We start from the raw sequence: 13428 nt of genomic DNA, 5'->3' as shown, positions 1-13428 counted from the left end.
TCTTTTTTTTAGATTCTTTTCCCATATAGGTCATTACAGAGTATTGAGAAGAGTTCCCTGTGTTATACAGTAGGTCCTTATTGGTTATTTATTTTATATATGTACATGTGTATATGTCAGTCCCAGTCTCCCAATTTATCCTCCGCCCCTCCTCCCCAGTAACCATAAGTTTGTTTTCTACATCTGTGACTCTATTTCTGTTTTATAAATAAGTTCATTTGTACCATTTTTTTAGATTCCACATATAAGAGATATTATACTTTCCTTTTTAATGCTAAAAATGTCATTCTTTTATGAAATAGTAATAAAAACAGACTGTAGTTGGCTAGGGGCAGCTGATTTTACTGGAATTTTTTTTAAGTTGGTACTTTATTTTGAAATGCTACCGGACTGAGAAAACCGGAAATCTGTGAACCACTGCCTTAAGGAGTTGGGATTTAGAGGGGTGGAGAGTTCAGGGATGGAAATAGGCAAGAACAAAGTCATACAAAGAGGAATATGCAGGGCATTTTTAGGAGGGTGCAGACCAGACTCTTCACACCAAAGTGTTCTTGAAAAGGAGTAGTTGCAATTAAGTTTTTATCCATTTTCAAATACTTAGTGCCTCATGATGTTCGGTTCATAGTAGAAACTCAATAAATATTTGTTAACTGAGTGCAGTGAAAGTTCAAGTCAGCATCAGAAGAGCCAGAAATTAAAGTTTGAACTTCATTTTATAAACCAGAGCATCCCAGCAGATGTTTCTAGAATGGGTAACCAATGTGCTAAGCTACCAATCTTCTCCCTCCTCAAGGGAGCCAGGCAGGACCCAGGCATCTGATCAGCTCCAGCCCAGATGTGTTCTAGTATGCTGTACAAATATGACAATTGTCTATAGACGCCATGAGTGGAAGAGGATGGGAAGCAATGAGGGGGTCACTGAAGATAACTGAGCATTGGCGAGATGATGATAGCAAAATTTCCACGAAGACCATTAGGCTGGTGGTAGAGCACAAAGTGGAACCCAGGCTGGAAGCTAGAACCATTGGGAAAAAGAGTTCCAAGGTACATATAACAAACATTAGCTAATTGTTTCCCCAAATTCATTTCTTCTCCCCACTTCCTCTTTAATAAGACCCTGATTTTTCCATAGTATGGTGTAGGTGGGATTGACTGTACCCCCAGTTCCATGGGTGAGCCCTGATTGGCTTAAACCAATCAGCATTTCTCTCCCCCTAGCCCACAAAGACAGGCACATAACCCAGTAAGAGCTTTCTTTCTTCTTTTTTCTCTCTTTCCTTTTTTTTTTTCTTTTTTTTTTTCTCCTACGGAAAAGAATCTTACATTTCTGCCTGAAGTCGACACTGGAAGCAGGTACCCCTAAGGGCCTGGCAGCCATCTTTGGACCATGAGGGGAGAACCAGCCTGAGAACAGAGGAGGCGGAGCAGAGAAATGGAGAAAGGGAAACTGGCTTACCTGAAGCCTATTCTACCCCTGGACTCTGAGTCTCAACTCCTGTGTCTGCTTAAGCCAGTTTGGGTGTTGTTCTCTTTCAGTTGCAGCTGAAAAACTGGATGCACAAGGCTAAAGTGATCCTCAGAGTAAGAGAGGAGAAAGTGGTTATTTGTGGCAATCAAGGACTCTGGGGAAAGAGTAGCTGCTTAAGAACAACACAAGAGAGGTCTAGGAGGCTACACTGAAGTGATTAGTCATGAAGGGACCAGGTGGCTTTGGGATGGAAAAGGAGGGCTGGCTCTAGCTTCAACATGAAAAAAGAGGTGCACTACAGAATGGCTTCTGTCCTGACCTCTATTTTTACACTACAGCCTTCTCCTCAGGGATAACCAAGGCCCCCGGCTCTTCCCCAGGGCAATGACGCAACCAGTCATTAGATAGTAGCTGGATTAGCCATGAAAGAGTCAGGAAAAGGGAAAGGGTTGCTAGAGCAGGTCCCAGGGATAAAAAGAGGGGGATTAAAAAATGGGGGAAGGGGAGATTGTGAAAGGGGGAAAAAATAAAATTGCTAAAGGAAAAAGAAAACATGGATAGAAATCCACAGAATAGGAGAACAGCATAACATGTTGCTACAGTAAAGAGTGGGCCTGGGAACAAAAAGATACCAATTCCAAAATCCCATGCATCACTTACTAGCTGTCTTATTTCACCTCTCTCAGCGTCCCTTTCCTGTCTATAAATGAGCACGAAAGTGCCATCTTTAGATGACTGTGAGGTTCCAAAAATATCATACAGGGAAGCCCCTAGCAGAGCTTCTGGGAGGGGTAAGCATTCATTACTTGTGGTTGTCTCAAAAGAATAAAATGGATGAATGCAGGAAGACAGAGGAGGAAGAGAGTAAAACGCCGCTTTACTTAAATCCTGACCCTTCTCTGTAGCAAGCAGCCAGTATTCACTCTGTACAGAAGCAGCACTAAGGGAAATTAAAAGAAAGGCTCACCCTAAATGAAATGGCTTCTGAACCAACTTGAGGACACAGGGGCAGAAGGGAAGGCTGGGACAAAATGAGAGAGTAGCACTGACATACATACACTACCAAACGTAAGGTAGATAGCTAGTGGGAAGCAGCCACATAGCACAGGGAGATCAGCTCAGTGCTTTGTGACCGCCTAGAGGGGTGGGATAGGGAGGGTGGGAGGGAGACTCAATAGGGAGGGCATATGGGAACATATGTATACATATAGCTGATTCACTTTGTTGCACAGCAGAAACTAACACACCATTGTAAAGCAATTATACTGCAATAAAGGTGTATTTATTTATTTATTTATTTATTTATTTATTTTGCGGTACGCGGGCCTCTCACTGTTGTGGCCTCTCCCGTTGCGGAGCACAGGCTCCGGACGCGCAGGCTCAGCAGCCATGGCTCACGGGCCCAGCCGCTCCGCGGCATGTGGGATCTTCCCGGACCGGGGCGCGAACCCGTGTCCCCTGCATCGGCAGGCAGACTCTCAACCACTGCGCCACCAGGGAAGCCCAAAGGTGTATTTTTTTAAAAAAGAAAAAGAAATGGCTTCTGAGAAATGCCAATAACTTTTACTTAATTTCCTGTGTTGTGCTAGTTTCTCACGGAGCCACTTAGTAAATTGAATTGAACTGGACTGACAATACTTGAGAATTTTCAACATACAAGGAGGGGGGAAGGGGAGATCACTTAAAGAACAATGTATTGTAACTAATCAAAACCTCACCGGAACTTGGTTTCATGGGGCAGTGTGGCGCTACCTCAAGCTTAATCTGGGCTAGCTGGGCCGAAGGGACGTCTCGGATTGGAGCGTCCCATCCTCACTCACTGCCCAGGGGCTGGGATGAGCGGGAGGCGGCAATCGCAGGCGCTTTTGTTCACCCCTGAATTCTTTGTCACAAGAGCCCGCCTGGCAATTAGCTTGGGGGTTGGGCGGGGTCCGTCGGGGTGCGGGGTGTCGGAAAGCAAACGTGAGAAACAGAGAGTAGGCGGAATGCCCCCAGGACCAGGAAGGAGAGATGGAATTCTGATTTGGCAGTGGCACCTGGTGCCCGCTACTAATAAACCATAGGACTGTCTCCTACTTAGAAGGTTCTCTACTGATAATAATCTGTCGTCTCTATAAGGCACTCTGTTCGGGCAGCAATAAATAACACTAGCCCTGCGCCTGCAGTATCTCCTCTAATCTTCTCAACGTCTTCTAAGGTGTCTTACGGTCACCATTTTGATAAGATCACAGCACGGGGGAGTCCAGCCTTGCCCCCAGACCTCCAGACTCGGGCGGAGAGGCGGCCGACGCCCCAGTGAGCCGCGGAGCCGCCTTCCCCGCCTTGGGAGGACCGCAGGGGCGGGCCTGGCACGCAGGTGGCTGCACCCCGACGAGGGGGCGGGCTCAGCCGGCCGGTCGCGTCCCGAAACCCGGGCAGTCCAGACACCGCTCCACCTGCCCGAGAGCACGCAACGGCGCCGGCAGCCCAGGCACTCCGCCGTCGCCCCCACCTCGCCGAGCGCCCCTGCGCCGCCAGCCAGTCGTCCGCCCGGAGCCCGCCCCGCCGCCGCGCTGCACGCCCGAAGCGCGCCCTCTGCCCTCGAGGGACCAGGGGCCCCGGCCGCCGTCATGCTGCCCATCATCTACGCGGTCCTGGCGGGGTTGCTGCTACTGCCGCTGCTGGTGAAACTCTGCTCCCCCTACTTCTTCCAGGACGTGAGCTACTTCCTGTGGTTGGCCAGGATGGCCCAGCAGGCGCGCAGCTATGGGCAGCGCCGGCCGGTGCGCACCATCCTCCACGCCTTTCTGGAGAGAGCACACGAGAGCCCGCACAAGCCGTTCCTGCTCTTCCGCGACCAGACGCTCACCTACGTGCAGGTGGACCGACGCAGCAACCAAGTGGCGAGGGCGCTGCGCGACCGCCTCGGCCTCCGGCAGGGAGACTGCGTAGCCATATTCCTGGGCAACGAACCGGCCTACATATGGCTGTGGCTGGGGCTGGCCAAGCTGGGCTGTCCCATGGCGTGCCTCAACTATAACATCCGCGGCAAGTCCCTGCTGCACTGCTTCCAGTGCTGCGGGGCGAAGGTGCTCCTGGCCTCGCCAGGTGAGCCTGGGGACCGCCGCGCCCTGGCACCGGGCTCCTCCGCGCCTTGACGAGCCCGCTGCAGCGTGGCGGCGTAGGGGTTAGGAGAGGGTGGGGTTCGGCTCGGAACTGGAGGTGTAGAGGGAGGGGATGGCAGCCCTTCCTGAAAACGCCAATTAATGACCATTAGAACCTTCTGTCGTGGAAGCTGACTGTGCCAGACCCTTTGTTAAGCACTACACATAACAGTGTTGCTGTGTATGCTCACACGGGTAGGGTTGACTTTATAGTTGAGGCCGCTCAGGCCAGAGAGGTGGTGCCTTATGCCCCAGATCACAGAATTGAGAGGAGGAGGTTAACCAGATCTATCTACCTCCAGAATCCATGCTCTTAACCAGTGCTGACAACATCTGCGTTGAAATGCAGAGGGTCATGAGTGTGAATTCCGGAGGATCCAGAGAGACTGTTCTCACCTCTGCTGCTTGATTGGCTGTGTGATCATGGGAAAGTCACTTTCCCTCCCTGTATCTTGGTTTCCTCCTCTCTAATGGTCTTCAAGGCTGCTTCCAACTCTCAAATGCTGTTAGCCTCCCTGGATTCTCACGGCAGAGAGAAGGTGACCCCACCTACTCCCCAGGGAGAAGACTTTGGTTGCCTGCTGTGGGCTCTGGTGAGCCCCCATTACATCTATAGCAACAGTGACCTTTGGTTCTGTAGTTACCTCCTGCCACATTTCAACCAGACCCGAAATGGTAACTTCATGCCCCAGTGGTCACCAGTTCAGGAAGAAACCAAGAACCTGTTACCCACAGGACTTCTGGGTTTCCCTTCCCAGAAATCTTGTCCCTGCACTTGAATAAGGACCAGGGGGTTGCTTCTCACTCTGTCAGTAAGAGGAGGCCTAACCAGGTGCAGGCTAAAAGCCACGGAGGAATAGGGAGCCAGGAAGCCTCACCTTTCTGGAATGTCTTTCTGTGCCAAGCCCTATGCCACATGCTTTTATGACCCTGAGAACTAACATATCATTACCCCCTGCCATACAACTGAGGAAACTTAAAACTCCGACCTAAGTCTGTCCAGTTTCAAAGCCCATGACTTTCCCTACGTTACGCTACCTTCCTCTACATGAATGGAAAGTGTTAGAGCTGGAAGAGACTAAGCATCCATCTGCTCTCCCCCTTCATTTCATAGCTGAGGAAACTGAAGCAAGCTAAGGAGTTCGCCTAGTATCACACAAAGATGAGATGTCTATTCACTTGTGGGAAACCAGGAAGCTTACACACCTGTTTCATAGGGCATAAAATAAACAATCCAAAAAAAATGAAGGCTTTGTATAAAAGTTTAAAAGCAGGGGGATAATTTTAAAGGTAGCCACATCATTTGAAGGGGATGGCTTTTCCTAGAAAATTCCCAACCATTTCTAGTTGCCTGGGAAAAGAGACAACTTCACTATTTAGTAACTGGAAGACTCTTAAACCTATTACTTTACCAGTTGATTCAGAGGAAAGTTATTAGCACAGTGATCTGTGTACCACTTCAGGAGGAATTTAAATACTTTTTACCTGCATAGTATCCCAGGCCCCCTGTGAGGGAGGTCAAAGACTGGGAGTTTTATTGACAAAGAAGCTTGGATTTAAATGACTATAATAGAGTTTGGTTCTGTAATCAAATCAGAAACACAGCCAGATATCTCCTTTCCCTCCCAGGCAACAGTCTTCTGTCACTGAGTATTATGCTTTGGTCAGCGTACATGGGAAGTATAACAAAACTCTGACGTTCAGATCAAATTTGAACAGACTTTCCAGTGGACCTACAGCACTCTCTACAGTAAACTGACCTTTGAGAGAGGCCACACATTTGAAAAACATTCTATTTTTCCAAATCACTGAGAGACCATTACACAGCATGCAGAATTACACTCTGATCTGAAACGGTTCCTGCAAAGGGGGTAACAGAGTCCAAAGTTGCACGCTTGTTAATAAATGTGCCCATGCGTAAATGTGCTGAATGGACTGATTCTTAGAATTCTTTAAAGTTGGAAAGAATCTTAGAGATATTCTAATGTTATAATCCTCCAACTCTTAACGAGTGTGTTATACTGCAATAAAAAGTTTAGAAGAGTCACTTTAATGAGCGTAAGGATCACCTGGGAAGCTTATTTTTTTTTTCAACAAAGAAAAATAAATTTATTCAATAAATGATATTGATGGAAAAAAAGGAGTCATGTAGTAACAAACCAAAAATATTGCTTCTGTCATAATTATCAAAACAACCTATAAGTGGTTCCAAATTTTAAATATAAAATAAATCGTAAAAGCACTAGAAAAAATTTAGGTTATAATTTTTATAGATGGTTTGAGAGACTCATTGCTAAATATGAAAAATATTAAAATCAGAAATAACATGGTAATAATTGATAAATTGGACTAAATAGAAATGTTAAAATACGTAGCTAAAACAACAAATACATACATATACAAATAAACACACATATAAAATATAGCTAACAAATCAGGAAAACTTGCAGTGTATACGTGAAAAAACAAGCTTTATCACTAAGACAAATATAAATATTATTATTTTAGTAAATATGGCAAGATACAAAAGAAGAAATACAAGTGGGGAATAAATACATTAAAAAGTAAAAGACACCAGTTGTAATTAAAAAAAATTTTTTTTTTGCATATAAGAGTGACAGAGATTAAAAAGGATACCAAATCTCCAGGTAGGGAAGAGTGTGCAAAAGAGGGCACTTACTGTTGGCAAATTTTAAAACCTGTATCCCTTTGACGAACCAATTTTATTCATATGGCTTTATCCTAAGGAGATAGACTAATGTTGCCAGCATTATCCTGGTCACTGATTTTTTTTTTCTTAGAAAATAGGGTGCATTATAAAGTTGAGCCAAAGTCACTGTGCCCCTTTCCCGTGACATTTGCATTTCCGAAATCAGTGACAAGTAATATGAGATTAAAATGCACTGGGATCAAGGCTCTTTCTTTTTTATTTATTTATTTATTTATTTATTTATTTTTATTAGTTTCTGCTTTATAACAAAGTGAATCAGTCCTACATATACATCTGTTCCCACATCCCTTCCCTCATGCATCTCCCTCCCTCCCACCCTCCCCATCCCACCCCTCCAGGCGGTCACAAAGCACCGAGCTGATCTCCCTGTTCTCTGCGTGGGAAGCTTATTTAAAAAAAAAAAAAAAAAAGATTCCTGAGCCTCATCCCCAAAAACACTGATTCAGCAGGACTGTAGTGGGGCCCAGGAAAGTGTATTTTTATAGCAAGCCCCATGCCACCCCTAGATGATTTTGAAGCAAATCATCTAAGGACTAGGCTTTGAGAAACAATCAGTCTAGTTCCCACTTGTTTAATAGTTGAATGAACAAAGGCCAAGAGGGGTGGTATCAATTCCCTAGGGTCAGAGAGAGCTGGGGACAGAACCCAATTTTCTTCTCACTTCTAGGACACTTTTTATATTCTGTTACACCATCTGAACATGGTACAGAAAGATGAAAAGATTTAGAAATGTTGGAGGGGTGACAGTTCAACAGGGTTTGATTCTTTACTTCGAATTTCAGCCTCAGGGCTCACGGGCTAGTAAGAGCTCTTGAGTTTCAGCTATCTGTCAAATTCTGGAGTGTAGGTAAAGGACCGGCACAGTCGTATTTATCATGAAGATTGATCCACTTGTCATGAATTTGGGGGACTCTTCACAAAGTTTAACAGGGCTCAACCTTATCAGGCATTTCAGTACCCAATTTTTCATCAGAACTTACTATACTTAGAGAAAGCCAAAGACTCACAAACACTTCCCTGAATCAAACAGAACCACCCATCTCCCAGAGAATATAATTTTCTCTCTGTGGTACATTTCAGGATCCTTCTCCATAGAAGGGTATGATGTATGTAATCACATGGAAAAATTGCCTTCAGCTATTGAAACCCACATAATGTTGTAGTTGATAGAAACCAATTTGTTGGGCCAGTAGTTTTTCAAGCAACTTCCCAAACATAGAATATGGGTAAAACAGCAAGCCATATTTAATTTCATACAACATAGGATGTTTTGTAAAAGAAAAATTTTTTAACACCCAAAAGGGCCCCCAAAATAGTAAGTTTGCTTTGTTTCCATTTATGCTAGCATTAAGATTGTCGCTAAGCTAGCTCTTCTACTGGAAGAATAACTCATTCATCAGCTCACTGGCCAGGTCTGCATTGCACGGCTCAACATAATCATGCACAGCTCCCCCAGTGCTGGCACTACTCTTGTACAAGGCTTTAGTAACAAAGATACTATGTCTTTCAAGACTGAGATCCAGAGAGGTTATAAAATATTCCAGATTATCTTTGACCTGGTTTTGCAGGGTTGTGAAAAATAAAATTGGACCTCCTTTAAACAATGTGATAAGATAAAATGCTTCCAATAGCTTTCAAAAGTGTTGCATCATTGAAAGTTCCAAAACAGGAGAACATTCTAAAACTAGTGTCAGGACCAAGGAGAACTCTCATCAAACAAACTTTTGAGGTTAGATGGAGAAAAGCAGATGGCACAACAATTTTGATATCACATCAAGAAATATTTAGAGAGTCCCCACAAGGTACAAGCTAGTTGCCATGGTGGGATGGGGAGAGAAGCTGAATTAGTTCAAGAATCTTACAGTTCAGTAGAAGAACTAAGCCACATACAAATGATTGTGATGCCCAGGAGAATGTGATAAGTATGCTGGGAGAGCTACCGAGTGCTGTGGAGGAAAAAGAGCAGAGGGTGAAGGCTTCTTGGGGACACTGACAACAGAGCTGGGCAAGTGTACTTATAGAGGGGGAATTCTAGGCAAGAGGAGCCCAGAGGCAGTTTTCATCAGATCCCCAACACCAGTGAGATGCTTCATGAAAGAGTTTTACTATGTACGGACAACTGCAGGCTGGACTTAAATAATAGTCATTTTTAAGCTGTTTACTGAAGAGACTCTACTGTAGAGAAAATAGGGACTCAGAGAACCCAAGGAATGGCCAACAGCAGTGGCCTCACTTCCATGCAATGAGATAATTTTCTAGTGCAAACTTATTCAAGGATCAGGGCATAGAGATATCCTGTCTCCATTCCTCTTTCTGGGCTGCCCAAGGAGTAACTTAGATGTGTTGCTTCAATGCACTTTGTCTCAACGGCTTACAGTTTTCTCATATACCTTTGAATAATGCCCTAGTAAGTAAATGTTTGTGGCATTAATGAGTTCCATCATTTTGGTTGGCTGTAACAGGCTTTCTTCTCCAAAGTCTAATAACTATTGGGATGGGCATGACGGCATGAAAAATGATGTTAAAAAAATAAAATATATCCTAATCTGAGAAAATCCATTTAGACCCAATCTCCCCTAGGCCCAGCCTCTCCTTACCACAGACTTGTTTTACCTCCCAGTTTACTTCTGGCAGAGGGCTACAAGAGAGAGGTGCTCTCTCTGGGACTCATTGCCAGAGAGGGAGCTGGTGATGAGCACAGGATGGGCTGGGGAGAGTCTGTGTCTAGGATGGTAGAGGACAGAAACCCAGACATCAAATGAGGAGTATATTCAAGAGCTAGGATCCCAGCCAGGTAACCTAAGCTCTGAAGAGAGAGCTAGCTTAAGGATGTTCTCTAAAATGTTTCTTCTTGCCCTGCTCATAACTAAAGGTGGCAAGGGGGATGGTTGTACATCTCCATTCAAAAACAAAGGAGCACATTGCTGGCATATTTGGGAATGCTTATCAGTTTATTTTCTTGTTTAGAAACAAGAAAGGAGTGAAGAGGTAAAAACAAAATTAACTCTAAATCAGCTGTTTATGTTATTGAATCCGAAGAAGGATAGCGTTTGAATTACTCTGCATAAGGAGTGTCATCGGCCAGTGTTTGAAAAAGACCCTCCCACAGCCTCTGAGAAATAGGGAAGTACACAACTAGTAGACAGGTGACTTGGTTGCTTATGGATATCAAATGATTATAATTATGTAAGGCCTGGAATGACCTGGTAACCTCATGACGAGCCGTTACACTTGATTCCAGGGCTATTTAGAACACAAGACACTTTAACTGAGAGAAGTGAAAAATAATTTTAAGAAATTATATAATTATATAAATATGAGATGAGTATGTATCTCCCTGTTAAAAACCTGCTTACTCCTAGTGGGACTTGACCTTGATTGAACATCTTTCTGACCTCAGGGTGATTTGTGTTGTGGGGAAGGGGAGGGTATGCCATGCCTCTATTTGAAGGGTGTTCTAGCACATCTTGTTGAGGTAAAGACTAGACACTAGGTTATTTTAATTACTATAATTCCAAACTGCCAGGGATAGAAATGCAAAATCACAGTTACAAATGGTATTTTTAAAACTATTTTCAGTCTCTAAGAGCTGTGTTAGAACCAGTTTGTTTCAGTTGCCTTTCTGAGTGAAGAAAAGATAAGTCTTCAGTTCTGATTTGTTCATCCACCAACCATTTCACATCATCCTGAAATTCTGATCAAAACCCATTTCCTTTCATTGCCTTCTTTTCAGATCTTACTTTATTAGTAAACATTCCTGGGGTGTTTTATTTAACTAACTTTGTCAGTTACCCATTCAGTGAGGCAATCTAATAGCAGAACAAGCTGCTAGATTGAATGCTTTTCCTATTAAAAAGCAGCAGGTTTAGCCAGTAGCATCTTGCCACTTTGATGATGAAGACTGATTCAGCTCACCACCTGCCCTCTCCCTCTGCTTTCTAGGAATGGGCCTGTGTACTCAGAAATTTCTCTTCTTCCCCTTCTTAAAAAAAAAAGGTTATGGGTGAGGGAGGAAAATTCCTAGGCTACCCTGATTTTTTTTCTTTTCTTTTTAACAAAATGAATTTTAAGGGGAGCAGTGATTTCATAATCAGTGATTTTCCATCATCCAAAGGTATACTGCTTTCTCTGATATTCTATTTCCATCCATAATTTCAGCCTAGACTAATGAAGAAGTGACAGATCCACTCTACACCCTTTAGGCAACTTTCCATAAAGCTTAAAGTTATGCTCTTCATCAAAAAATGAATGAGGGATTATCCATATTACTATGTAAAGGCAGATCCACATGCTTTAGCCAGCACTGAGCATGTCAAGTAGACAGTGTCTTACGAAAAATCAAGGCACTTTACCAAAACTTGAACTTGAATGTCTAGTACAAGGAGATGGGACTCCTAGAAGCCTGGTATAATTCTTTTCATTTTGTGTATAACCTTCCATACATAGACTCACTGAGCTTCTGTCCTCGCTTGTAAAAACAGGGTTACCATCATCTATAACACAGGGTCGTTGTGAAAATTATGCGAGGTGATGTATGTAAAGCTACTATACAAATTATTCTCCACAAATGAAATTTGTAAATCTTTTATCACTAAGAATGAAAGTTGTGGTGGATGCTGTGATATGCTGCCCAAATCCCCACTCCAGGACTGAGGTACTCATTCCTCAGCTGCTGAAAGCATTGGTAGCTGGCAGCTGGCAGCTAGGAGCCTTTCCAGGGCTTGCCCTTGGTTGAAGAAAGCTGCTTTGCCCAAGGTCAATCAATACCACCCCTAATCTGTATCCAATGACTGGCTGGTGGGAAGGCACGGAGGTAGAATCCACTTCATTTCATTTGGGACAACATGAAGGGCCATCCTGGGCCCAGAGTCCCTGTAGGATCAATTGAGGGAGGCCACTGTGTGACTGCATCACAGTGCAATCTCTCCCTCTATCCAATCTACTTCCCGTGCAACCCCACAGGTGTCATTCCCGAGAGCACTCCTACACACAAATCTCAGAGTCCCAGGGAGCTCAACCTGCAACAAGTAGATTTATTTGATCTTACATGTCCCTGTTGATTGCCAATTTTATCTTAAGTAAGCAGACTTTACAGTAAGAATTACAAAAAAAAAATACACGTGTGAAGCAGAAAACATGGGGCCCAATCATGTTTAGAAAAGACACTAAATATCAAATACATAGTTAATGAGTTGCATTCACATCCAGAATTTCCCTTCAAATTTCAGTTTATATGTGTGTGTATAGATATGTTTATATAAATATTAGCATCTTTAGTTTAAGGGAAGAAAGGCTGCTACCATAGGACATATGAGGTATGCCCTGACACGGCTGGCGAGCCACTGGAACCTCAAGACAATGTCCAAATGCAAATTCTGCACCAACAGCCCAGAGGCCATGTAGGGAAATTGTGTTGGGCGGGGCAATGGCCTTTCCTTCACATAAGCTGACCTCTATGAAACGTCAGGGCTCACAAACCAAAAGCCTGCAGAAAGCCAGGTAGGAACATGCCAAATTGCTTGAACTGTGATCAAGCACGATAACTGCTTAATTACATCTCCTTTTACTTTTATTATTACTATTATTAATTTTTGATATATCACTAATGCCCGAGTAAATTTTCTTTTAAAAAATTACAGAAAAAATTAAAGTCCCTTTTGACCTATAATTTTTCTCTCATCAAGAGTGTTACCAAATCCAGTCTATTCTACCTCCCAAACATCTTTAAAATGCATGTACTTCTCTCTACCCTCTGCTGTTACATTAATGCAAACAAGCTTGCTCTACCAAATGGTCTCCCTGCCTCTGGTCTTGCCCCCTCCAACCCACTTACCTGACCTAAGCCAGGAACCTGGTCCCAACCTACATCCCAGTTTCTTCTCCCAACTTTCTTTCCCTCCCATTCTACACTCCAGTCAGCTTTATCCTCTTTTAGCTACTTTGGCACCATGCTGTTTGCATCTGGGTCTTTGCATAAGCCGTCCCCTCAGCTACAAACAGGCTCAGTCGATCTCAGTGGATCTTCATCTTGCCAACTCCTGCTCACCCTTCAGGTCTCAGTTTAGATAACACTTCCTCTGGGTTGT

General features: G+C 43.9%; 1 protein-coding gene across 1 annotated transcript in view; it reads left to right on the top strand.

Annotated features, from left to right (window-relative positions):
* Nucleotides 1-3896: 3896 nt before the first annotated feature.
* The window catches only part of SLC27A2 (solute carrier family 27 member 2), a 53143-nt gene continuing 43611 nt past the window's right edge, over nt 3897-13428 (top strand). Inside the window, exon 1 of the mRNA XM_082619665.1 lies at nt 3897-4555. Coding sequence (XP_082475791.1) covers nt 4078-4555 — 478 coding nt within the window. The 5' untranslated portion in view covers nt 3897-4077. The remainder of the gene's footprint in view (nt 4556-13428) is intronic.

The sequence above is a fragment of the Mesoplodon mirus genome (assembly GCF_964341445.2).
Source record: "Mesoplodon mirus genome assembly, chromosome: 4".
NCBI classification, from domain to species: domain Eukaryota; kingdom Metazoa; phylum Chordata; class Mammalia; order Artiodactyla; family Ziphiidae; genus Mesoplodon; species Mesoplodon mirus.
The sequence above is the reverse complement of the archived record's forward strand: the minus strand, read 5'-3'. Positions and strand labels throughout refer to the sequence as shown.